Source organism: Astyanax mexicanus, chromosome 8, assembly GCF_023375975.1.
Source record: "Astyanax mexicanus isolate ESR-SI-001 chromosome 8, AstMex3_surface, whole genome shotgun sequence".
Taxonomy (NCBI): Eukaryota; Metazoa; Chordata; class Actinopteri; order Characiformes; family Acestrorhamphidae; genus Astyanax; species Astyanax mexicanus.
Genome location: NC_064415.1, coordinates 44,050,479 through 44,077,893, shown reverse-complemented (window position 1 = coordinate 44,077,893; position 27,415 = coordinate 44,050,479). Strand labels below are relative to the sequence as shown.

The 27,415-nt window shown below is 37.7% G+C and overlaps 3 protein-coding genes across 6 annotated transcripts; 2 read left to right on the top strand and 1 right to left on the bottom strand.

Moving 5' to 3' along the window:
* Positions 1-56: 56 nt before the first annotated feature.
* Positions 57-7,308, bottom strand: LOC125803930 (uncharacterized). 2 transcript variants are annotated; one of them, XM_049482715.1, is made up of 9 exons: positions 7,131-7,308; positions 3,713-3,734; positions 3,335-3,459; positions 2,250-2,282; positions 1,329-1,418; positions 1,139-1,210; positions 829-917; positions 617-719; positions 57-328 (listed from the first exon to the last, which is right to left on the bottom strand). In XM_049482715.1, the coding sequence occupies exons 2-9, from the start codon at positions 3,717-3,719 to the stop codon at positions 182-184; spliced, it is 666 nt and encodes a 221-aa protein (XP_049338672.1). In that variant the 5' UTR covers positions 3,720-3,734; positions 7,131-7,308; the 3' UTR covers positions 57-181. The 2 variants fall into 2 exon arrangements, with proteins under 2 accessions (XP_049338672.1, XP_049338673.1); XM_049482716.1 differs by lacking the exons at positions 617-719; positions 829-917.
* Positions 7,309-10,467: 3,159 nt separating this feature from the next.
* On the top strand, positions 10,468-15,175 carry ptx3b (pentraxin 3, long b). Of its 2 annotated transcripts, none has more exons than XM_015601605.3 (3): positions 10,468-10,811; positions 12,123-12,614; positions 13,587-15,175. In XM_015601605.3, the coding sequence occupies exons 1-3, from the start codon at positions 10,688-10,690 to the stop codon at positions 14,195-14,197; spliced, it is 1,227 nt and encodes a 408-aa protein (XP_015457091.3). In that variant the 5' UTR covers positions 10,468-10,687; the 3' UTR covers positions 14,198-15,175. The 2 variants fall into 2 exon arrangements, with proteins under 2 accessions (XP_015457091.3, XP_007234456.3); XM_007234394.3 differs by having other exon boundaries at positions 12,120-12,614.
* Positions 15,176-17,100: 1,925 nt separating this feature from the next.
* Positions 17,101-24,812, top strand: pdcd10b (programmed cell death 10b). Of its 2 annotated transcripts, none has more exons than XM_007234386.4 (8): positions 17,101-17,258; positions 19,319-19,489; positions 20,724-20,777; positions 20,921-21,038; positions 21,729-21,855; positions 23,303-23,381; positions 23,510-23,592; positions 24,282-24,812. In XM_007234386.4, exons 2-8 carry the CDS (start codon positions 19,400-19,402, stop codon positions 24,361-24,363), a joined length of 633 nt encoding a protein of 210 aa, XP_007234448.1. In that variant the 5' UTR covers positions 17,101-17,258; positions 19,319-19,399; the 3' UTR covers positions 24,364-24,812. The 2 variants fall into 2 exon arrangements, with proteins under 2 accessions (XP_007234448.1, XP_049338891.1); XM_049482934.1 differs by having other exon boundaries at positions 17,146-17,268.
* The last annotated feature ends 2,603 nt before the right edge of the window (positions 24,813-27,415 follow it).

Here is a 27,415-nt window from a genome sequence, read left to right as displayed (position 1 = left end):
AATTTGGTGTAATGGCTGGACACTGTTTTAAAAGCCTTGTGGTTTGTTTATTAGGCTTTGCTGTCATGTTCTTTTTAGAAACAAATTTAACATGCTTCCTGAGACCTGTATAGTCAGACACGTAGCTCTTGTTTTTTTTTTATGTTTTTCTGAGCATTGCACAGTTTGCCTTTGGAGTGAATCAACTGGGGCATACACTGTTAATATGTGAATATATATTATACTTGCCAAGTGACTTGAAAAGAAGCAGACCCAATCGTTGTCTTTCTTCATGTACTGGTGGGCATGTAAGATACCCCTCTTCCCCTTCCAGAAATGTCTCAGCAAACTACAAAGATGATAATTGCAATCAATTACAGCAGTCTAATACATTTTTTTTGTTTAGCTTGTTTTACAAGTGTAAAAATATTTTTAGATTAGATGGTCTTTTGATCCTATTACAAATTTCCACTGTAAAAAAACATGCAACTGGCATAAACAATTTACACAACTGTAGTTTTTGCAAAATATGTTCCCAAAAACTACCATTATTTTACCCTATATACACACTATATTGCCAAAACTATTTGCTTACTCATTCAGCTAATAATAATATAAACAACAATAAATATTTCACCACAGCTGTGAAAACTCCACAGGAAATAGAATCACTCTGAAGAGAATGGTTCCTTGTTGTCCTTTTCCATGGTCCGTGGTAGCCTTTTGCTGCAGCAAATGTGCTGGAATGTAAGCATACATGGCAAATATGTATCTCTGTAAAACTAGTGTTTGAAAAATATATATTTCAAACACTTATTTTACAGATATATATAAAATCTTTCTTCCTACCTCCAGTTGTTTTTAATTTTATCATATTGCTGATCCTGTTCCCCAAGCGAATTGAGATATGTTATAGTACGATCTACAAAACTGCAGTGCTATAAAGAAATTTTGAATATGAATGAATGAGACATTTCTACAATCAAGGATCTTATTTTGCCAACAAAATGCTTTTAATTAAATAGCAAGTACTGCATGACTTTTGCAAATGAGTGACTTTATGAGTGTGTCAGTATCATGCATTTAAGCAGTTATTAACACATTTGCATGTTGAACCATGTAGTACTATGTAAATCAAAACTTTCATTTATTAACTTACAAAAAAAGTCCAGTGATTCCCGTGTTCCAAGTAAGGACCAATAACCTCCCTTGTGTTTTTAAAGATGTTCCTCTTAGTTGAAGAGAAAACAAAAACAATGTAAAACTGAAATATAATTTTATATAACTTCATATAAAATAGTGTGAGTCTATGCAAATAAAGCAAGAAAATGCAAGTTAAAAAAGTTTACCTTGATAAAATAATGGCTCCTTGCCCTTGCTCCCCCATCAAGAATATGAGACAGAGTATGAGCATTGATTGCTAGTATACCTGGTCGCTTCTAGAAAAAAAAATATGTACACAGAATGCTTACTTATGTGACTTAATTACAAATGCTTTACAGTAAGTGAAAACAAAGCAAATGTTTGCAATTGGGTTTTGTTTTCAATACAAGGTAGCCAACCTTTTCCTGGAGTAGAACAGGATGTGCAAGTTTTTGTGAATCAGAGGCTGATCTTTTTAATTATGATTAACATGTCCTTAAAGGTAATATGGGGAACAAGTCAAGTTATTTTATTTCTTTGCAAAGAAGTGTAATTAGCCCTGCTTTAGTGGAATTAGTTTATGTAAACTCATCAAACTCACTGTTTGTGGCACTGCTGGGATTTTTGATTTATAGAAACTTACCAAAACTCTATCTATTATTAAAAATAATTTATTATTGATATTGACAGTGGTGCTGATCTTAATACAGTAGAAATGTTGTAAGCAGAGCTAAAGCAGCAGTTTATAGAAAAAGAAACACACCAACATAACACAGCCAAATATGTTTAGTATGGAGGACCAGGCTAAAATTCCTCCAAGCCGATATGCAGGACTAATCTGCAGTTATAGTAAACTTTTATTTGGAGTTATTGTTGCACAAGGGGCAACACCAGATACTGAAAACAAAGCTTTACATACTTTTGCCACTCACAGATTTGTAATATTAAATAACTTTTGGTTTGATGATTTCGCATGAACCAGTTTCATTAAAACCGGGCTAATTACACTTCTTTGTAAAGAAACGCACATTTGACAAGTGCTCTCCACTCATGCTATCTTAATACCCAGAAAATAATGATTAAGTATTGTCATATATTGTCATTCATAGGATTTAACAATCTATTACCATGCTGAACAGATGGAACAAGGCATCCATGATCTGAGGAAAAAGAACAAAGAAAGATAGTTAAAAAACAATCAGGAAAAAACTTCTAAAAGTGAGAGATGCATGTAGTTTTGTGTTGACAAATATTTTTGGAGCCCAGGCCGGTATTTCAAGAAACAGTGATGTTTGAAGAATAATGTTAAACTATCAATGCAGACAGTATGAACCCAAGATATTTCATGTTTTATCTCATCACATTTGTCATTTGTATATATACGTCCACTCCTGCACTTTAGGCCTGCAACACATTGCATCACACTTTGTAACATTGCCATTCCTTCTTACAACACTTTTGACACCAAGACATTTGACACCAAGGGCCCTATAGTGATCTATAGTGCACTAGTTAATTGCACTTTGTGCAGCTGGATTTAGGGGCATGTCCTGTGTCGTGAGGGAGCAAAAATTACGCCTTGCGCAGCTCTAACGGCATGTTTTAATTCTCTTAATTAAGGCTCTGGGTGAGGTTTATTTTTCTGTGGTAAAGAAGTGATGGTGTGTGGTATAGTGAATGGGGAGCGCAGTGCTCGTGGTGATCGTGATCCAGCTCTGCGTGCGCGCGACTGACTGTTGATTTTAGTCGGGTTTCACCGGATTAGACGCGCAATGCTTTTTTCCGCAGCCAAAATAGAAACACGCCAGAAATTTACCTGAACACACATCATTTCCAGACCACCATGCCCATTAGCGATAATATATTCCAAAAGTCCAACGCTATTTTAAGGACGTGTGTGCAAGGCGTAAAAATAGACTGTTGACTGGGTATACGATGGTAACTTGCCACGCCACGTGCCCTGCTACGATATGGCCCCAAGGGTACCAAACGATGAAGTGTTTTAGGTGTCATTTTGTCCCATACTTTCTGCAAACCTTCTAAACCTTTTGCTGAAAATCTGGATAGTCTTTTGTCTATCGCCAACAAGGCTCCTAAACCAACATCCGATACCATGTGCATAAATGTTTCTGATTTTGGGATTGTGCCACAGTTAACTGTTTACAAGCGCATATGGAATAATGAACAGAATATAGAAATGAGGAACAAATACCTCGTCAGATACTTTGTTGCACTCCACAAGGGTTTCAAAACTTTCCATGTAAAGTGGATAAGGCCCAACACTTCCAAGTCTTGCATCCTGTATATAAAGTCCTCCTGACCTCAAATCTTGTAACACTGCAAAAGAAAAAAGTTGTAATATTTATAATATTTTAGTTTGATTATTAAAATACTAGCCTAACATTCTATTTTTTTTAACAAATTATATTTTTTCTAGATTAAAACATAGCCTACAGGCATATGTATTGCTATGTACAGCAGCTCTTGTATACAGTATTTTGATAAGGATACCAACGGTCTTAACATTGTTTACCTTAAATTAACTTATAATTAATAGTGTAGGTGTGATAATGAAATGTTTCATACTTACCATTCATTTTCTCAATAATTCCCTAAAACACAATGAGGCAAGATTAGAATTGGTAAAACATAATTTTAATCATAGTTTCAGTGTCTAAAGAAAATACAGCATATCAAACCACCATTTTTTGAATATTCTAACAGCTTATATCATGTATATAATGTCCAAAAACTAAACTACACTAATATGTATTACAGTTCTCGGTATATAATACACTAATGCTAAACTTCAGGATTCAATATGGGTATTGCTCAATTTTACAGTACAATACAATACCCTGTATATAGTAGAGTATTGCTCAATTAAAGGATTCTATGTGAATATGATCAGCATGATAAAAGCCAACCCTACAGCCTTAAAAAACATTTTAATCTAACATGATTTGCACAAATAAACAACAGTTCTGCTGCCCCAAGAGCAGCACTAGTTGGTATAAAATATATTATTGCTAAATATGGCTAGGAATCAATTATACTGACCCAAAATGAACAATAATATAAATCAGTAAGATGCAGTTCAAATTTATAGTACATTGCCGCCGCCTTTACAACTACTGTTCTGCTGCCCCCAGAACATAACCCTGTACCCAAGAGTAGCAGTATTCTTTATATAATATAAACATGCTAAATTTCAGGATTTAATATTGGTGTTGCTCAATTTTACAGACCCAAAATCTGCATTAAAATTAATCAGTATAAAAAAGCCCAAACATATAGTTAATTACTTCTGATTTTTAAACCAGTGCTTTGCTGCCCCAAGAGCAGCGTTAGCCTCTATATAAAGTGGTAATGCTAACCCTACAGACTAATCTTGTACATGTTTCAGTTTTCCTGCCCCAAGAGCAGCATTATGCTGTGTCTGAATTTCAAATGCTCATCTGAAACAGTCATTATGCCAATGGTTCAATTCTGCTGCTCCAAGAGCAGCAATACGCTGTATGTAGTCAGATATTCTTCAATTAAACAAACCTATGTGAATATATGATTTAATCCTCCTAACCCAAAATGCAGCAATAATCTAAATCAACACGTTTAAAGCCAACCCTACAGCCTTAAAAAACATTTTAATCTAACATGATTTGCACAAATAAACAACAGTTCTGCTGCCCCAAGAGCAGCACTAGTTGGTATAAAATATATTATTGCTAAATATGGCTAGGAATCAATTATACTGACCCAAAATGAACAATAATATAAATCAGTAAGATGCAGTTCAAATTTATAGTACATTGCCGCCGCCTTTACAACTACTGTTCTGCTGCCCCCAGAACATAACCCTGTACCCAAGAGTAGCAGTATTCTTTATATAATATAAACATGCTAAATTTCAGGATTTAATATTGGTGTTGCTCAATTTTACAGACCCAAAATCTGCATTAAAATTAATCAGTATAAAAAAGCCCAAACATATAGTTAATTACTTCTGATTTTAAACCAGTGCTTTGCTGCCCCAAGAGCAGCGTTAGCCTCTATATAAAGTGGTAATGCTAACCCTACAGACTAATCTTGTACATGTTTCAGTTTTCCTGCCCCAAGAGCAGCATTATGCTGTGTCTGAATTTCAAATGCTCATCTGAAACAGTCATTATGCCAATGGTTCAATTCTGCTGCTCCAAGAGCAGCAATACGCTGTATGTAGTCAGATATTCTTCAATTAAACAAACCTATGTGAATATATGATTTAATCCTCCTAACCCAAAATGCAGCAATAATCTAAATCAACACGTTTAAAGCCAACCCTACAGCCTTAAAAAACATTTTAATCTAACATGATTTGCACAAATAAACAACAGTTCTGCTGCCCCAAGAGCAGCACTAGTTGGTATAAAATATATTATTGCTAAATATGGCTAGGAATCAATTATACTGACCCAAAATGAACAATAATATAAATCAGTAAGATGCAGTTCAAATTTATAGTACATTGCCGCCGCCTTTACAACTACTGTTCTGCTGCCCCCAGAACATAACCCTGTACCCAAGAGTAGCAGTATTCTTTATATAATATAAACATGCTAAATTTCAGGATTTAATATTGGTGTTGCTCAATTTTACAGACCCAAAATCTGCATTAAAATTAATCAGTATAAAAAAGCCCAAACATATAGTTAATTACTTCTGATTTTAAACCAGTGCTTTGCTGCCCCAAGAGCAGCGTTAGCCTCTATATAAAGTGGTAATGCTAACCCTACAGACTAATCTTGTACATGTTTCAGTTTTCCTGCCCCAAGAGCAGCATTATGCTGTGTCTGAATTTCAAATGCTCATCTGAAACAGTCATTATGCCAATGGTTCAATTCTGCTGCTCCAAGAGCAGCAATACGCTGTATGTAGTCAGATATTCTTCAATTAAACAAACCTATGTGAATACATGATTTAATCCTCCTAACCCAAAATGCAACATTAATCATGATGATAATCAGGATGATAAAGGCGAAACTTACAGTACATTGGAAGCAGTTGTGTAACTCATAATTTAAAACAAAACCAAGTTCTGCTGCCCTAAGAGCAGCGTTATAGTACACCTATGTTATATTTAACAATTCAATGTGTGCATCAGTACTAATTGACATCACATTATAAATTACATTTGCTAAACTATTTATATATTTGAAAATCATATTTACTTTGCAAAATAGGAACAAACAAACAAAAAAAAAAAGAATTTTGCCCTATGGCCCGCTTGCAATACCTCTGCAGCCCACTTGGGGGGTGCGGCCCACAGGTTAAAAAACACTGTTATAGAGTCTTTTATGTCAATAGATCAATTCGTCTGCCCCCAGAGCAGCAAAAAACTATATATTAACGTTACAGTGGCTTATAACACAGCACGAGACACATTTCTACAATTCCTGTAAAGCAGTATAAAACTTTTCCATTCTCAAGTTGTGTTTGTATGACTTAATACACTACTACACATCCAAGTAAGCAAGAGTAAATATACCAAGCATGCTAGCTAAAGCCTGTTGAACACTGCTATTATCTGACTAACATTAACAACCTCTATGCAATTTTTATCCCTCATTTCATATAATTGTAGATTATATCAGACTGAATATTGTTTAATAGCTGACAAATGTCTAGCTGACCTTATCAAAACTACTTTAAACTATGGAGCTAATTAGCTAACCTAAGTATCTGAACTTGCTAGCTAGCAAGGTTAGCTGGCTCAGTAGCCTAATAATGCACACTATTATTTTAAGTTCATTTAATAAGGCATATCTGTTCCCAAAATAAACTCTTTAAAATAATAATAAAAAAAAAATACTTAATTACTTTTGCTATTTTTTGGCTAGCTGACTATCGAAAATACTGTGCTAATCTTGCTAGCCAATTAGCCTGAAAATTCACACTACTGTTTCAAGTTAACTTAAAAAGCTCTTATTCAGTACATTAATATTATTTTAATAAAAATAAAAGCATCTTACCTTCAAAAACTGTGATTTTTCACTCCTCAAAGATGGCTGGATCCAACTGCCCGGTCTTTTTTTTCATTTAGCAGATCCTGCCTTTTCCCCCGCCTCTTCTTTAAATTGATTGGTTGTTTCTCTGAACCAATCAGTTTTCTTTCTGCCCTCAGAACCCTTTTGTGTAAGTAAAACTCCCATCTGCGCTCCGACTGGTTAACCAGAACTGGCACCGTACAGTCAGTTCAGAGCGTGGAGGTACAAGAAGGGAGGTGTTTCTAATAAAGTGGCCAGTGAGTAGAAGCACAAGAAGGTAGGTGTTTCTAATAAAGTGGCCAGTGAGTAGAAGCACAAGAAGGTAGGTGTTTCTAATAAAGTGGCCAGTGAGTGGAAGCACAAGAAGGTAGGTGTTTCTAATAAAGTGGCCAGTGAGTGGAAGAACAAGAAGGGAAGTGTTTCTAATAAAGTGGCCAGCGAGTGGAAGCACAATAAGGTAGGTGTTTCTAATAAAGTGGCCAGTGAGTGGAAGCACAAGAAGGTAGGTGTTTCTAATAAAATGGCCAGTGAGTGGAAGCACAAGAAGGTAGGTGTTTCTAATAAAGTGGCCAGTGAGTGGAAGAACAAGAAGGGAAGTGTTTCTAATAAAGTGGCCAGCGAGTGGAAGCACAATAAGGTAGGTGTTTCTAATAAAGTGGCCAGTGAGTGGAAGCACAAGAAGGTAGGTGTTTCTAATAAAATGGCCAGTGAGTGGAAGCACAAGAAGGTAGGTGTTTCTAATAAAGTGGCCAGTGAGTGGAAGAACAAGAAGGGAAGTGTTTCTAATAAAGTGGCCAGCGAGTGGAAGCACAAGAAGGTAGGTGTTTCTAATAAAGTGGCCAGTGAGTGGAAGCACAAGAAGGTAGGTGTTTCTAATAAAGTGGCCAGTGAGTGGAAGCTCAAGAGGGTGGGTGTTTCTATTAAAGTGGCCAGTGAGTGGAAGCACAAGAGGGTAGGTATTTCTAATAAAGTGGCCAGAGACTGAAAGCACAAGGCAGGTGTTTCTAATAAAGTGGCCAATATTCTTATGTGTTAGACTGTTACTGTGTGTGATTAAAAGCAGGGTGGAATGTGGGATTGGGAACTCTGTGGGGTGCCATAAAAATATCAGTCCCTGTCAACAAGAGAGATTTACACTACTTCTGTTTCAGAATTGAAGTCCCATCTTAGCCAAATAGCTTTGAGGAAAGGGGTGACATTTTTAGAATCTGGAAACACTTTCAGTGTGTGTGTGTGTGTGTGTGTGTGTGTGTGTGTGTGTGTGTGTGTGTGTGCGTGCATGTGTGTTTTCTACATATTTGTATTTATTATTCTGTTTACTCTATAGTCTGAATGGAGCCTCTGCATCTCTTAAACTGCCAAATAAAATGTTCACTCAATAAATAATAAAACTAAATAAAAGGAATTCTGTGTACATAATACTACCCCCCTACAGACCAGTACTGGGTAGAGGCATCTTTAGCTGTCAGCTTTTTTAACAGTCTTGTTCTGTTTGAGAGGGATATTTTCCTGTTCTTCCTTCAGATGTGCTTTATGTTTTTCAGGCTTGTTGGATGACACTTGTGGAACCATTTCCAAACAATGTCACAGATTCTCCTGTATCTCCACAACATCCCTGGTCGCGTCCGACTGCTCATTCGCAGCTCGTATGGGCAATTAATCTGACATCGCTTCCCCTCTCACACTGCACGACAAACGACGCACGATCAAGCTAAAATTTGGCCCGATCATGAAATTCAGTCGCATCCGACCAGATCGGGCTTAAAATTGGGCTAAAATCGCACAGTGTCCGCCTGGCTTAATTCTGCCACCACCATACCTCCGTCAGTCCCCTCTGAGGAACATCATCTGTATAGCATGATGATGCCACCACCACACTTTACTTTGAAAATGGTGTTGAAAAATGGGCCGTGTTAGGTTTGAGGTTTCAGAAGTTGCTTCATTTTAGACCCCCCTCCCAGATACACCAGTTATACTCAGAACTCTTGATTTGGTTGACCGGTGAAGCTTTACTCCAGTCGAAACCACTGAACTTCTCCAAAAGAGTGATGGTTGGTTTCTTTGTTGTTCCCATCAAAGTTCATCTTTTCTAAGAGAGATAGTGCTGAGTGGTACGATGCACAATGAACCTCAGTATGTCAACACACTCTCAGCATCTGAATCAATTGCATAACTAGCATTTAACAACCTTAGCATTTAAACTTGATCTTAGCACTTAAACACAACCTCAGCATTAAAACAATCTCAACACTTCAACCTCAGGTTTTAAACACAACCTCAACATTTAATCAACATTAGCATTCTTAATAACATTCCATTTCATTTTTAATTTTACATATGTTATTGTGTTATGATATGTAATTGTGTGTTATAGAGTGTTGCGGTATTATAGTGTGTAATAGTAATAGAGCGTATTAGTGTGTATTAATGTTCTTTACTGTTTTGTGTGTGTGTTTTCTCCGTTTCAGGTTCACAGGTGTGTGTCCCCCGGCACGTGGCTGAAATGGCTGTAACTCACACACTGACACACAGTCCTCTCTATAAAACTCCTCACACTCTATTTAATGCACTTTTTACTCCCCTCGTAACTCTGCAGACAACACACACACACACAGCCTTTCAGAGTGGGAGTGATTAACTGCCTTAAACTCTACAATAAATTGTTGATATATACTATATATATATATATGTTTGTGCACAATAGCGCACACTCCTTTATTTGTATAAATAATGGCCAGATTCCCTCTGACCAGTCTAAAACCCTGTTGGCCCATTTCTAAACTTTGTTAGCCCAGTCCAGTACCTAGTTAACCCCTATAACGCCCAGTAAAGCCTGGTCTGTGACTGTGGCTACTAGACTCATCCTACATGGTTATCATGGTGTTAGCTTGCCTGTGACCTGCTCATCCAACATCACTACCACATTGTTAGCACCCCTGGAACCAGGACTGTCCCACACGGCTATGGCAGCATTAGCACAATGGTGACTAGGCTTATCCCACATCACTAGCACAGCATTAGCATACAAGCTACAGGCCTTGTCCTACATCACTATAGTGGTGTTAGCATGCTGGCTAAGGGCCAGAGTTACTTAGGTCCAGGTCTCAATGTGTTAGTTTATCTCACTAGTCCAGTTTAAGTCCACATCAGTACCCTGTTATTCCAATTTAGAACACAATTAGCTGAGTTCAGAACCCTGTTAAATAAATATTTAATCTTCAGTATAATAAGGTTTTGTCTCTTTCTGTTCTCTTTGACTGGAGGTGGCTTTTATACTGAGGGAATCCCCTCCCCTGAGTTCCACTACACACACACACACACTCGCTGGCTGCCTGCAAGAGAATGTTACACCAGTGGGATCCTCCTCTTAGCAGGTTGTGTTTAAAAGTCAAAGTCTCGGCCCCCTGGTGCTCTCTCACTGAGTTTCAAGCTGAAGGTCAGCATCTGAAGATCCAGTTAGAATCAGAACAGGAGGAGTTAACCAGCAAGGAGCAGCAGCCCGGACAGAATCAAGACCCAAACAGAGCAGAACTGACCACAGCATGTCTCTGACCCAGACCCTGTGTCTGCTGGTGCTGCCCAGCCTGCTGAACGCACTGAGCTACAATTACGAGGACTATGCAGATTCCTACTACAACCAGATCTCTGACACTGAGCAGCAGGGAGGTACGTTATCTACTGCTACAGCACCTTACAGAACCCCTGTACTGATCTTGTTGTGGTCATGCTGATACATCACTGCAAAATACAGTTTGTAAATGCAAGAATATTAATAAGGAAAGAAAAGGTACATTTAAGGCAGGAGGGGTGGCAGAAAATATCTATAAAAAGTATTAATATCCAGGCAGCCCTGCTGAAAGAAAGATTAAGATTTTTTTTAAAAACAAATTTATAACACCGCTATAACACTCAACAACCCTGCTATATTAGTCTGTATTATAACACTGATGTACCATTCTATACCTGATACTTGATATATCACTCTATAACAATTGTTATATCTCTCTATGGTTAGGTCTCACAGACAGGTATTAAGTCTAGTCCTAAAATAAATCTTTCTTTTAAGAGAAAACCCACAATCACAATGTTCTGTAGTCCAAGACTAGGCTTAATCTCTGTCTGGGAAACTGCCTCGTAACATAGACATATCACTCTATAACACTCACATATATCACCCCTTATCTGATATACCACTCTAAAACGTGAATAAATCAAGCTATAACACTGATATTGCATTCTATAACACAGATATAGTATTTTATAACAATGATATATCACTATAACACTAATACACTACATACAACACTAATATATAACTCTATGACACATATATATATCACATTAAAACATTAATATTACACCTTGTTCCTAATGTATGAATCTACAACACTTATATATCACATTAAAACACTATTATATTACTATATAACACTGATGTAACACTCTAGTGAGTTTTACTGACTGCGAGGTGTCAGAGCTCATAAAAACCTCTGAAGCAACAACTATGAGAAGTATTTCATCACTGTAGAGCAACAGAGTCACTGCGGTCAGAGCAGCTCCCAAACATTCCTGTGTTTCAGATAGTTTTAAATCAAACACTGTGTTCATATGATACATACACTCCTGGTTTTAAACTCAGTATTCTTACCATAACCATCAATCCATTGTCACACTGATTCATGTAGAGTGTTCTTTACCCTACTTTACCTTAATTCGTATATTATTTATACTTTTATTTAGTTGTACTTTAGTTAACTCTCACTTCTACAATATTCAGTATTGACAATAAAACTACTTGAACTTAAACCTCATGTGAGAGCCATGTGAGATTAAGGTATGCTGTAGGGCACTGTAACAACTAGTGTTGTAGTCAAGATTGCTAGAGTCAAGACCAAGACCAGGACATAGATAGAGATAAGATTGAGTCCCATATATGATGTAGTCTTAGTCACACAAGTGTTTATCCTGTCACAGCAGGAACCACCTCCAGTCCTTGTGGAAGTCGTGATCAGACCCGCTGGGATAAACTCTTCATCATGCTGGAGGACTCCCACATGAGGCAGAACATGATCCTGGAGGCCTGTGAGGAGCAGATGAAGAGGCTCAGAGAGGAGGTCCAGAGCAAGCCCTGCATGAGCACCTCCCCAGAGGAGTACTGCACGGCTCTCGATCAGCGTCTGGATCGCAGGCTGGAGGCAGTCATAGCAGAAGCGAAACAGGTGGCCAACAAATTGCAAGAACAGTGTAGCTCCTCCCTTCAGCACCTGGAGAACTTCACCGGACTGCAGACTGGTCGTCTGGAGAAGCTGGAAAACGGATACCTGGGACAAGTGATGATGAAAACACAACAAGAGACAAATGGAGGGAAGCTGGAGCAAGCACTAATGACTACGGTGTCTGACCTGCAGAAAGTTCACACCCAGCTGGCTGCGCTCCAGCGGGTCGCCGCCCACCGCTACCTGCCCTCAGGTAAACCATTCAGATCAACCATGATGAAGTAATTATTCAGCATCTACTATGATTTGTTTAGTATCCACTATGCATGAGTCAGTATTTACCAGTGATAATTAAGTATCCAGTAAGAAGTATTCAGTATGCTCTATAAATCATTCAGTGTCTATCATGAATTATGCATTCAGTATCTACTGAATATTTTTAATGATTCAGTATTTACTATGAATTATTCTGTATCTCTTGGAATGATGCAGTGTCTACCATAAATTATTCAGTATCTAATGTAAATTATTTATATTTAGTATCCACTGTGAACTAATTAGTGTCTACTTTGCATGATTCAGTATCTAATGAAAGTTATTGAATATTTGCTATACTTTTTTCCGTATCTGATATTAATTATTTAGTATCCACTAAGAGTTATTATAGTATGCTCTATGGACTGTTCAGTGTCTCCCATGAATTATTAAGTATCTATTTTGAATAATTTAGTATGCACTGTTAATTATTTAGTATCCACTGTGAACTATCCAGGATTTACCAAGAGTTATATAGTATATAAGGTAAGTATTTAACATCTGCTATAATTAATTTAGTATGCACTGTGAACTATTCAGGATTTACCATGAGTTACAGTATCCAAGATGAGTTATTCAACATGTGTGATACAGTATTTCAATTTGTATCTACTACTAATTATTTAGTATCAACTGTGAACTATTCTGGATTTGCCATGAGTATCTAAGATGAGTTATTCAACATCTGCTATAATATATTCAGGATCTTTTATCATTTAGTATCCACTGTGAACTATTTAGCATATAGTGTAAATTATTCAGTATCTACTAAAATACTCAGTTTCGACTATGAATTATTCCATATCCAATGTGCATTATTATATAACTATTTTGAGTTATTCAGTATCCACTTATTATTAAATGTCCAGTATGAATTATTCTGTGTGTTCTGTGTTGTCTGTATCTGCAGGCTGTGAGATGGCTCTGCTGTTTCCGATGCGGTCTAAGCACAGTTTTGCGGAGGCGATGGTGTCGCCCTCCCTGACCGGTCTGTCTGTCTGTCTGTGGGTGAGGGTGACCGAGGCGCTGGACAGAACCGTGCTGTTCTCCTATAGCAGTGAGAGGAACCCTCAAGAGTTTCAGCTGCTGCTGAACAGAAACACTCTCACCTTCAGCATCAGTGAAGAACTGGCTGCTGTTCAGGCCCATGGCACCGGGTCAGCGGGTCAGTGGAGGCATTACTGTGCATTATGGGGATCAGAGGGGGGCGTGGCCTCGCTCTGGGTGGATGGTCAGCAGGTGTCCAGTTTGTCTGCAGTGGCACGGGGCCACAGGCTACCTGAGGGGGGCGCTGTTCTGCTAGGCCAGGAGAAGAGCTTCTCAGGAATGTACAGAGACATGGACCCTACTGTTGCCTTCACTGGCAAACTTACCGCCGTCAACATGTGGAGCTACCCACTGCACCCAGATAAGATAAAGAAACTGGCCAATCAGGATGGAGCCTGTGATGAGCGGGGGGATGTGATTGGCTGGGGGGTTTCAGAGATCATTCCACATGGGGGAGTTCAATACATTAACTGACCCATAAACTGTTTACTCCTCACACCATACACTCCATGTATACACACCTCTCACACCATACAGGTATAATATACACACTGTTCACTCCTCACCCCATACAGGTTACATTTGCATACCATTCACTCCTCACTTAATATACATACACAGCGTTTACTCCTCCTACACAGTCTACATACAGGAAAAAAATAAGAGACCACTTAAAAATTATGAGTTTCTTGATTTTACTAAATTGAAAACCTTTTGCACCAGGAGTGCATAAAGTTATCCAAAAGCAGTGTGTAAGACTGGTGGAGGAGAACATGCCAAGATGCATGAAAACTGAAATTAAAAACCACCAAATATTGATTTCTAAACTCTTGAAACTTAATTAATATGAACGTGTTTTCTTTGTATTATTTGAGGTCTGCATCTTTTTTGTTATTTCAGCCAATTTCTGCAAATAAATGCTCTAAATTACAATGTTTATTGTTGTCTGTAGTTTATAGAATAAAACAACAATTTTCATTTTACTCAAACATTACCTATAAATAGAAAAATCTGATTCTCTTATTTTTTTCCACAGCTGTATATACACAGTTCACTCCTCACTATACAGTCCATATATACTTCTTACTCCATACAGTCTGCAGATATGAACAGTTCACACCAAAAACCCAGGTATACATACCTCTCACACTATACAGGCCTAACAAACGCACTGTTCACTTCTCACTGCATACAGTCTAGATATACAGTTTTCACTCCCACTGCACAATGTCCACACAATACACAATGTCCATGTCCATGGATTCACACTATTCACTCACTGCATACATTCGGAATACACACTGTTCACTTACTGCATACACAACTACATAAACAGCTGATTATGTCTTTGTTGTTTTACAAAGTCCCACCCACTCACACTTTAAAATATAAGAACTGCTTTCAGAATGTGGATTTTTATGATAAATAAAAAGAAATAATAATTTTGTATGATTTTGATTTAGTGTATGAATGTTATATATTTCCTCCCATTTTGTTTTACTGTGTATAGTATTTTTTTTTTAAGTTTCATAATTCTGAGTTCTAAAATGTAAATTGATTTTATGAACTGCTGCCAGCGGGCATGGTAGGACACTCAAAGAACAGCACCAGCAGAACATTCTGGAACTGTTTTTTAAACTGCACAGTGATGGAGACTTCAGAGTAAAATACTTTTGGTAATTGAGACTTCAGAGTAAAATATTTTTGGCAATTTAAGATCACAACTTGTTTTTATACTGTAGTTTATTTTTGTGCTATTATTACTGTATAACTGTATAACTGTTTATTACTCTGTATATAAATCTATATTATATATAAATACTGCTGATTACTGATTACTAAAGGGTACGACATTGCTTAACTCTGTTAAGATGAGAAAAGGGTGAAGGCACCATTTTCATAGTTTTTGGTATTTTGCTAGTAATAATAATTTGTGATAAACATTATGATCATTTATAATATATTCCAATAATATTAAATATATATGATGTATAGATTATAGTGGTGCATAATGGATACAGAGATGTCTATATTAAATACTGAATGATTTATAGTAAGCTACATCTTTAGTATTAATTGTGGACACCAGGGCAGGGCAGTATTTACTTTTTTCATACCATGTCAAAACATTACCACAGTATCCAGTATTACCAGGGGCAGGGATTTTCATAAGAGTCATTTAGTCCTTTAACAATAATCAAATACAAAGTTTTTGTTTGTTTACAGACTAAGTGATGTTGCACACACATGTTTAAGTCAGTCATACAGTAAATGTTAAACTATCAAGCTAATCAGAGGACGTCACTCAACTAGCATGATAGCTAGCTAACATTCTGTTCTCCACAGAGCACACTCAAGTCTTTCTGACTGAAACTACACTTTTAAACATACAGATACACAGAAATCAGACAGCTTTTCTGACAACCTGAATACTGATAATAAAAACCCATATCTAATAGAGTAAAGTCTTAGTTAGCTGTGTTCCAGATATATGAGGCTTAAATCACACACTTTTTTCCCCATCCGTTTTAAAGAGTGACTTTAGAGAGGGTCCCCATCTTGTGTACATTCTAAATGCACAATAATGAATTGGCTATTTGGCAGCTAAATCATATTTATGAAATGTTTGGAGATACCATTAAAATAAATACTGCAGGATACAGTATTACTGAATAAATCACAGTAAAAACACAATAAATAATAATAAATACTGAACAAATCATACTGAACAGTGAATAATCCATAGCAGACTGATATAAGTCTCAATTGACACACTGTGAAAATAAAGCTCAAAACCTGAGCACACAGACAAGTAACACACACACACACACACACATACACACAAATATATATATGTGTGTGTGTGATTTTATTAATGCATAGTGTTTATACAATTATTAATAGTAGGCTAATTACAGAATAATTAGTTGTAATATTATATATTACAATATATATTATAAATGAATTATAATGTATACTGAATAATCCATAGTTGATACTGAATAATTTATAATACATAATGAACAGTACAATACTGCATACTGAATTGTGAGTAATAAAGAAACCCTTTGCAGTATCTTAATGTCTAATTGGTGATTAACATGGAACCAGTACTGGAACCAGTACAGTAAACAAAGACCAGTTTACATTTCAGGTTGACTTCAAGTTCCCTAGGCAACAGCGGAGGGGCGGGGCACACGACCGCACTATTTCGGAGCTCTCTGATTGGCCTATTGCTGAACGTCATCACCAAGATTCCACCTACACGCGTTATTCGTTTCCCACCTGTGTTCTCTGTTTTGATTGGCTAGAATTTTAAGCCGACTGCTGACGAGTGTGAACCACCAGCCAATCCGGGCGCAGTCCGGTACCGATTGCAGCGCTGGATGGGCGGGGCGTGTCCGGAATACGGGCGTGTAAAAACAAACGCTGCTCCCGCAGAAAACTTCCTCCTTCCGAAGTTGTAAAGAGGCGCTGGCGACGGAGCCGAAGCCGCTCTGGCTGCTGTTACTGCTTTAATTTTCTTTATTTAAAGGTACGGGTCGGTCAGTGGATTCATTATTCTTCTATTCTGTCCACAGGGTCGTGTTTTTACCCGCTCGGCTGCGTGCTAATGCTAATGTTTTGAAGCGCTTGCGAGGCCAGCGCGGCTAAGCTAAAGCGAGCTGATTATTTTGGCGATAGGTTGGGTTAAACTTTGCGGGGTCGGCGGAAGCGTAAATACTGTGTTTCTGTTGGTCTGGGTGTCCGCGTTAGTCGGTATGTGTGTCTCATTAGTGTGATTAAATGTCTGTCTGAACCGAAATGTTTAGCATTAGCTAGCTAGCAACTTAACCCAGAAGCGGAGCTGAAGTTATCTGCTTATCTGTTCCATTCCACCTTAAATGGGGTAGCAGTTAGCCGCATTTTAGCGACTGGGACTGCTGCCCTATTTAAGGTGGAACGGAACATTCAGATGAAATAACAGCTTTACCTCAGCAATCTGGGGAACTGATTTAATAAATGTGGGATTATTTTAGTGTTACTGAACTTAACTAACCACTATAGGGTTCATTCGACTAACCAAAACAAGTCCATTTCCAGACCAACATAACCAGTGTTGTCCAAGTCCAGTCCTGGAGGCTTAGGGTTCAGCACATTGCCCACATTCCCAATTTTATATGTACCTAATTTTTGTGATTTTACTCAGGATTTAAGTTAACAAATAACCTATTTGACTGTAGAGGTGTAAGAAACTATCAACGTACATGAGTATCGCAATATTATGTTTCACATACTGTATTGATTTTCAAACTCAGTTTCAAATTTTAATTAACATTACAAATACTGGGTCACATTTGCTGTCAGATGGCTGGGTTAGGGTCAGGGCCGCTGCTAAGGTTTTGGAGGCCCTAAGCATAACTGGTCAGGGAGAATGTATATAATGGCCACATACACTTTAAAAATGGTTAAACATGCGCAAGATTTAGCGCCTCCATGCATTTTTTGATTATTTATTTGACTGGAAAATGTCACATCTGGCAACAACCAACAGAGCAAACCGAGCCGTGCCATTTCAGGCAATAGGGGTGGGGGCATTATATTATACACAAAAATAATAACGTGCCGCTTTTAAGTAGTAGAGTAGGTGCCCCATGCAATGTTTAAAGACAAAAAAGATGAGCGTATCATAAATAATTCACATTGGGTTTTAAATTTAATAATGTCATAATTTCAACACATTTCATTCTCAGTCAATTTGGCTCCCTGCAACTGCAAAATGGTTGAGGCCTAACGCTGGCTGCGTTGTCTGCGTATGCAGAGCGGCGGCCCTGGTTAGGGTAGTGGATGGAAGATTGTGGGTTGGGGTCAAGATAAAAGTTGCTGGTCAGTGGACCGCAAGTTTAAGGTTGAGGCTGTTTGGGGCTGTTGGCAAGCTCAGAGGAGTGTGTGGTAAGAGATTAAGAAAATATATCAATATTGTGTATTTGAAACAGTTTTGATTGTTTTAAAATTTTAATAACACTAATCCAAATACTTTGTTTTAGCGGAATGGAAGGTAAATGAGGTATGAATACGTCTAGTGAAAAGGGCAATGGGGCCAAGTCTACATGTCAAGATTGGTGTTGGACATTTTGGTTCATTTTGTGTTGTGTTTAAACCCTGGTCCTCTGTTCAAGATATATGGTGATATATCAACTTTATTCTGGGATCACTATATATTGCACTATATCGAATTAAAAGCCCTGTTTCTTGATAAGTGCCCTATTGCCAGTTATTGCCAGTAAACAGCCCCATTAAGCTGTCTGTGTCCCTATGATGTAGCTAGTACAGGAACTTTCTGGCCAGGGCGATCCCATTTGGATGACACATTTCGAAGATGGGAGGAGATTCTGAAATACTACAAACACATTTGAGTAGGATTTCGAGAGGAGCGAATTGATTAAAATGTGTTTTGAGCTGCCTAGTAATGATGTTGATTGTTTTGCTTACTTCTGTGTTGTGAATGACCTTTCCCAGAGGCCACACAACATCTAAAGTTAGACATATTACATTAATACACTGTTTTTGATGTTCTGTTTTCTAAACTAAACTCTTATCGTCTTCATTTTACAGGGGGAGCAGTTGCTGGAGCTGAGCTGTAGCAGCCCCCCCCCAGTTTGCTCATTTTTACCTTTGGTGGGCCATCCATTGAGGATGACAATGGAAGAGATAAAGAATGAAGCTGAGACAAGTTCGATGGTCTCTATGACATTATATGCAGTTATGTATCCAGTCTTCAACGAGGTAATCGTCAGGCTACCCTCTGATACTTAACGGGACAATTTACTGGTTTATGCTAAGTTTGCCAACAAATGAGAATCACTAGTAATGAACTTCACCGTTAAAATGTACCTTTAATGTTATGCTCATATTTTGCGCCCCACATCTAAACTGCATTTTCTGTGACCGACTTGAATGGGATTTAAAAAAATATTCCATTATATTGTATAGTTGATGAGTAGGTATAGGACCCCCATATGTTTTGTTCTGTGTATGTTGGGTCCTCTAGAGATGGAGATTGTCAGAATAGCAATATTGTTGCATTTAAATTGTCAAAATATGAAGTTTGTTAGCAAGTTAATGCTGGTTTGCATTAGATGTCAGTAATCACCCCACTGGTTAATGGGGTCGTATCACTTTGTGTGTTGTTCCTTTGCACAGATGATCTCAAAAGAATTAAGAGATAAAAACACTTTCGGTGTGGTCGTGTTGAGCAGTGTAGCCTAAGTACAGGTCAGCCTGTAGAGCTTGTCAGAGCGAGCTGAGAGGAGAAATCTCTTTTGAGTTTGAGCAAATATTAGATTAAGAAAAGATAACTGCGCTGTAACCTGCTGAAAAAGCCACATACACTTTACCTTTAGTTGATTTCATATAATCTTATGTAGACCTTAAAGGTTTAAGTGTAATGGTTTAATTGGTCTGTCAGTGCGATGAAGGTGGTTAACCAGTTTGATTAAGCGTGTCATGCTGATTAGCATGGTTAGCAACAGCTTCTTAAACTGAACATGCAAATTCTTTATTTTGAGGATCCAGTCATGTCCAGGAGAAAAATTTACACAAAACAATATGTATGCAATTCTAAACATTTTTATTTACCACATAACATATTAAAGGAAATTTTTTGAAAGTCCTGTTTATTTTGACTATTTAAAAATTAAGATTTGACCCAGATGTGCCAGATCTGGGCACACAAAGAAATAAATCTTTTACAGATTGTTCCTTAAATAACAGTGTTGTAACGGTTCTGAACCAAGATGGAGATTCTGTAGTTGTTTTTATTGTATGGCTTTGTTTAAAACATGCTGAGATTACTTTGGTCAAAATGACATGCAAATTGACTGTGCTGACTTCTGAAGAAGTGTTCAAAGAGATTTTCTAGTGGCTTTAATAAGATGATAATTATATAACATATTAGTTTGATGTGGTACAGTGATGTAACGGTGGTTAAAGCCTGTGTGGGATGTTTGTTTTGCTGCAGTTGGAGAGGATAAACCTGTCCGCGGCTCAGACTCTAAGAGCAGCTTTCATCAAGGTAAGACTTATTTCAGCTGCTTATTTCATTTTTGAGGCAAAACACAATCTGACCAATCGGCACACAGCTCAGAAAACAGTGTTAAAGATATGGTGCGTTTTAATTCAGGCAGTAACGGTGTTTGGGTGTGTTCCTCTCCTCAGGCAGAGAAGGAGAACCCTGGGCTCACTCAGGACATAATCATGAAGATCCTGGAAAAGAAAAACATGGAAATCAACTTCACAGAGTCACTGCTTCGCATGGCTGCGGACGATGTGGAAGGTTTGGGAAAATGCCCAGTAAACACATAAATATAATCACTGAGCACTAGGGTTGCAAAAAATGAAATACGATAATGTTGGATTTGCTGATATCAATGTGGAACACGATAAATAAAAATTTCTTAAAGGTTTTTCTGAGATTCTCATTTTTCCGAGGTTAAGAAGTAGTTTGGTGTGTACTGTAGGGTAAATTACTACAGCTTGACTTGGCTAAAGCTTGGATGTGAAAAGTTAAAAGTCAAAATTCTCCCAAAAAAGTGCAGAAAGATTAACTTCACTCCTTGCAAAACCAGAAAATTTTAATGTCTGGTCATATACTTTCACTCTGAAGAAGTAAGCAGAGTCTGCATCCCAATTGTTCTTAAAGTTATCTAGGCTTTCTGGAGCCCTCCGAAAAAAACATCAATCCTATTTTTATTCTACCACAATGTCAGTGTACAACAGTATGAAGCCAGTATTTAGTTTAGAGTTTACATCAGTCAGAACTGTATTATTTAAATTGAGGAGGTGAATCTAATCTGTACATGATCTGATTGGCCAAAACAGATGGGATAAACTTTGTAAATTCTCCAGATTTACCCCAGAGATCCATGAGTTGCCTTCAAATCAGATTTTTTTTGCCACTGAATGAAAATGATATTTTTCCTTACACTCTCCCTCTCCCTCTCTCTGTGTCTGTGTGTGTTTGCAGAGTATATGATTAAGAGACCAGAGCAGGAGTTCCAGGATTTAAATGAAAAAGCCAGAGCGCTCAAACAGATCCTCAGCAAAATTCCAGATGAAATCAACGACCGAGTGCGCTTCTTGCAGACCATAAAGTGAGAACCATCCACCTTCTGATTCCCTGCTACTGTTTCTACATATTCTTCTACTCTCCTCTTTCTACCACTGTTCATCCTCCTTTTCCTTGTGGGGTTAATAGCAAGTGGCTTTACGGCTCATTGCTGCACCCTTTGACCTAGAGTGCTGTAGAAGTAGAGATGTAGGAAACTTAAATCTATTCCTTTAGACACAAAAGAGAAGAAAACACCAAGATCGCTGCTCTGAATGATTAATGCACTTGTAAATATGCACTATATGGAAATCGTATCAGGACACATACATGGTACACCTACAAGAGCTCTTATGATATCTTTTTCTAAATTAATTTGCCTTAATATGTAGTTTGTACCCCCTGAGAGAACTGAGAACTTTGCAGTTATTGAGTCAGAAAAGAGTTGGCCAAAGTTCTGTAGACCCCGCTCTGTAACTTTACATGGTCTGACTGAGGTGTTGTGGTTCCTAAAAAAAAAAAAAAAGAAAAAGTCCACTTTTCATTATTACCCATAGTTGATGGTGGAATATTTAGTGGAAATAAGGTAACCTAATAAGGTAACAAGCTGGAATTCAGTGAGCTCTTAAGAATAATCCATTCTTTCATTTATGTTTGCGAACTGCAATTGGGCTAAATAAACATTTGAATTCAGCAATTAAGACGTGTGCACAGTACCCTTTGTCCATATAGTGTATTGAATTTATCTAATATTTCATTTGTAACTGCAGAAATGTAATGTTAAGGGCTGCTTACTTGTACAGTTCACACTCAGTATAGTCTCTGAAAGTGACACGCAACATATTTTCTGAATGTGGAGAGGATCTCTTTGGCGTCAGAGATGACCATTGCTCCTGCTGTCCACAACAGAAAAACTTGGTCTCCTGCCTGCAGAAGGAAGATGAGGCTGAAGGAAGCTGAGCCTCAACATGTACATGAGCGAGTTGTCTGCTTTTCTCGCTCGAGTATCTCGCTGCGTCCAGTTTCTGCATGTTACAGTTGGATACAGAGAGCATGATCTCAGGATTTCTGTGATCAGATAGGGGTTTCAAGCACTGAGCTGTTATAGAGCCTTTTATCACAAGGGATATGCAGGGTGTTTTAAAATCTATGGAAGGAAAATGCCCATATAAAATGTAAATGGTGCAGCAGATGGTAATCCAATTTTTTGACGAAGCTTGTGTCTAAAATTGGATCACTGTCTGACAAACTGTTGTAATTTAATGTGAGTTTCCTTATTTTTCAGACACCCTTTATATAGGCTGTCAACACAGAAACAAAACAGTCAAATTATCTACACTTACTGATTACTTTGTGAGTGTTTCCAGCTTTGGGCTAATTTCTGTCAGTGGCTTTAGGTTTTACCCGCTGTTTTTTTTTGGTCCTTATTGCTAATAAAATGTTCTAGTCTCGTTTTTTAATTTGATGATTCACCCTCCAACCTTTCTCCACAGAGATATCGCCAGCGCTATAAAGGAGCTACTGGACACAGTCAACAACGTCTTTAAGAAATACCAATATCAGAACCGCAGGGTGAGTAAGACACACACAAACATATGCACATACACACCCATGTTATCTGTTACAGCAGAGATTAATCAGTATGGGTGTTTGAAGTTTCTGTGTTTGTGTCTGGTTTTTTTTGTTTGGTTTTTTTTTAGGCTCTTGAGCACCAAAAGAAGGAGTTTGTGAAATATTCCAAAAGCTTCAGCGACACTCTCAAAACCTACTTCAAAGATGGAAAGTAAGTAAAGCTTCTAGTGAGAGGGAGATTATAGGTGATATATTATTTTTGTTGTGATGAATTTTTCACACTGAACATCTGCATGGATCATAAACACAAACACCATTTACACAGCGATCCTGTAAACACCGCTACCACCACCACCTCCCCCCAGTGTAAGCGCACAGTAATGAGCCACTGACTGCACTGCAGCTGTCTCCAGCTGTTGACAAACACAAATGTTCATTTTTCCAGATGTTAAATTAGCTTTTATTTTCACTCTGAGCCGCCCTAAGGGTGGTCTTTATTTCCGCTGCAGCCAAGTGTGTGAATACAAAGCAATGCAAAACAGACCCTCCCCCCCCCCCCCCCCAAAAAAAAAAAAAATTAAAGTCAGTTTAAAAATTTAAACAACATTACACATCAGCAAAATTAACACTGAACTAGAGAGCATAATTACATTCATAAATAATAAAATATGTTAGTTTAGTACTTCCCTCTGTTCACTCAGGATTTAAAATGCTGTTTCTTCTGCAATTTAATGCAAGATTTTAAGAAAATTAAAGACGTTTGAGACTGTTTTGCATATTTGCTCTCATCAGATTTAGATGTGAAGGAATGGCAGTTGCAGTGACACCCCAGTCTGGACTGGAGAGACCAAGTCTTCTTTTTTCTAATAATCTATTCATTTCTTTCTCTTTCACGTACAGAGCGATTAACGTCTTCATCAGTGCCAACCGGCTCATCCACCAAACCAACCTGATCCTGCAGACCTTCAAAACTGTTGCCTGAGCGGGAGAGTGTTTGAGTGAGAGAGACAAAGTGAGAGTGAGAGTTCTGAGTGAAATTTAGGCCCACTTCTATGTAAAATACAGGATTTTTCTTTCTCTATATTGTTTCTTTTTGAGTATAATTTATGAAGGTGGAATTTGGAAAGATGGAGTAGATGTTTCTGAGGAAATGTAATTTTTGTTGTATTCCAAATCATGATTTCACTACTCAGCTTCAAAATCTTGATTTTATAATTACTGTTCTGTTCAAATGAAGCCAAAATACGTAAAGACTGCGCCTTAAAGCGTCCTGCAACATTCCACTTGTCCACCGGTCCGTATGTGCACCTGTCCACTGTGTAAATAATCCTGCTGTCTGTGATGATCTGGCAGAAAGAAGAAGAAAAGGTCAAACTTGTATATTTAACAAATATTTGGTTGCAAATGTTCAATAAATAGTTTCCAAATGTTGACATTTTTAACCTCTTCTGTCCTGAAGTGGCTTTGCTTCAAGGGTTGTTTGCTCTCTGATTTCTTTTTCTGCCAAAATATATTTTACGGTGTTTAAGTTATCTGTCTGTCTGTCTGTCTGTCTCTCTCTCTCTCTCTCTCTCTCTCTCTCTCTCTCTCTCTCTCTCTCTCTCTCTCTCTCTCTCTCTCTCTCTCTCTCTCTCTCTCCCTGTGTGTGTGTGTGTGTGTGTGTGTACCTGTGTGTGTGTGTGTGTACCTGTGTGTGTGTGTGTGTACCTGTGTGTGTGTGTGTGTGTGTACCTGTGTGTGTGTGTACCTGTGTGTGTGTGTGTGTGTGTGTGTGTGTGTGTGTACCTGTGTGTGTGTGTGTGTGTGTGTGTGTGTGTGTGTGTGTACGTGTGTGTGTGTACCTGTGTGTACGTGTGTGTGTGTACCTGTGTGTGTGTGTGTGTACCTGTGTGTGTGTGTGTGTACCTGTGTGTGTGTGTGTGTGTGTACCTGTGTGTGTGTGTGTGTGTGTACCTGTGTGTGTGTGTGTGTGTGTACCTGTGTGTGTGTGTGTACCTGTGTGTGTGTGTGTACCTGTGTGTGTGTGTACCTGTGTGTGTGTGTACCTGTGTGTGTGTGTACCTGTGTGTGTGTGTGTGTGTGTGTGTGTGTGTGTGTTTTTGTGTGTGTGTGTGTGTGTGTGTGTGTGTGTGTGTGTGTGTACCTGTGTGTGTGTGTACGTGTACGTACTAATGTTTGTCATCTATTGGTAAAATAACCCTTTTATAATGAAGTATGTGTGCTATAATTTGGACTTCTGTAGTGTGTGCATTATGAGTACCATTACCATCCACTGGGTTCTAAACACACATAGATGGATTTAACCCTCCTGTTATGTTCTTTTGTCAGGAACAGCAATGGTGTTCCCAGGCCATATTAACCCGGTTCATGTTTAATTATTCAAAAGATATCTGGAAATAAAAATCCAGTGTGATTATTTCATTACTAACTCAATTACTAATTATTTATTAATATTTAGTGCAAAGGTATTTAGTGTCATTAAGATAATTCACTTGTTTTTCATAAAGAAATACATGTTCAAACTTTTTAAAATATTTCACTACTTTATTACTTTTTAATAGCAGACAAAACATAAAACACTATAGTTTTACATAACAGAAAATGAACATTTGCATTTTTTTTTTTATAGTTTTTGCAAATATGTGAGAGGAAGCATTTCCACCATGTTGATTACACTAATTAAGGCAAGCAGAATAAGTTTCATACTGAAAAAGTACGTTTAACAATTTTTACTAGATCTTCAAACTTTAAATGGGTCAATTTGACCCGTTACATAACAGGAGGGTTAAAAACTAAAAAGGGTTTTATTTTTGCATGTTTTCATGTTCCACACTGTGAAGACTTTTGCTTTTTTATTTACCCTCTGAGAACTCTCCTCAGTGTTGGCAGCTTGGTAGTAGTGTGGTTCCACCAAATGGCTGAATGTTGTGGTTAAACAAAGACTCAGAGCCTAATTGGGATTAAAATAGTCGATACCTGTTCCATTACAATATGCCTAAGAATATACATGTGTGTGTGTGTGTGTGTGTGGTGAAGTGATATAGCAATGTTTGTGGGGAAAAAAAAACAACATTAGTGGCCTATTCTCAGTCTGATTTTTTTCCTTCTCACCCCAAAGTGATTCCAGTGAAATTCTTCCATTTCATTTCTACGCAGTGTTTGATATTCATGTTCTGCTCTGCTGTGGGTTCTGCAGTGCAGGCGTTAATGTGGAATAGCGAGCCGGAGCTGAATTAGCATTTAAAACAGTCTGAGCTCAGCTTAATGAAGCTCCACTACAAACAGCTGTTCTTCAGCTTCTTTCCCTGAGCTCTCGCTCACTCTCTCTGGTCTGACTAGTCTGAATCTTAACTGGTCCGACTGGATTGCTACACTCCTGACTGGTTTCTGTGTTGAGTTAGGCCTGGCCCCACAGTAATGTCTCGTGATTTCAGAATTATCTTCCCAGAATAAAGATGTTTAAACTGGTTTATGCTGCACAGCAGTGTAAAGGGAAGCTACCTTTTTAAATTAAATTGAGAAGGTGTCATTTTGTCTGTGAGCGCATAAGTCATTTAATTTGCAGCCAATTGTGATTTAAAATATAAGTACAGAAATAACACATTTCCATTTTTCCCACAATATGTATAGAAATATTATTTTACCAGTCACACCAGGTTCAAACACATGAATGCCAATTTAAACATTTTAAAGATTTTACACAGTAAATCTAATACACAAAAATATAAAATCAGTAATCAAAATGTTAAAAAGCAAAAGGAAAGGTGTATATCTAGATTTTTAAATGTACTTGGTTTATTTGAAAATTACTTTGGATTTAGACAGATTTTGCTTTTATTTTTTGTGTTTTTGTAGATTTACTGTGTATTTGTGTGGATTTTGCTTTTGGAATCTCTTGTTTGCTTATGCGTCATTTTTTCTTCTCTATGTATTTAATCTGCATTTTGATGGCAGGTTTTTTATTTTTGTGTAAAAATTTAGCACAAAATTAACTTCATAAAAATCTCCTTCCCAATTTTACATACTATCAAACA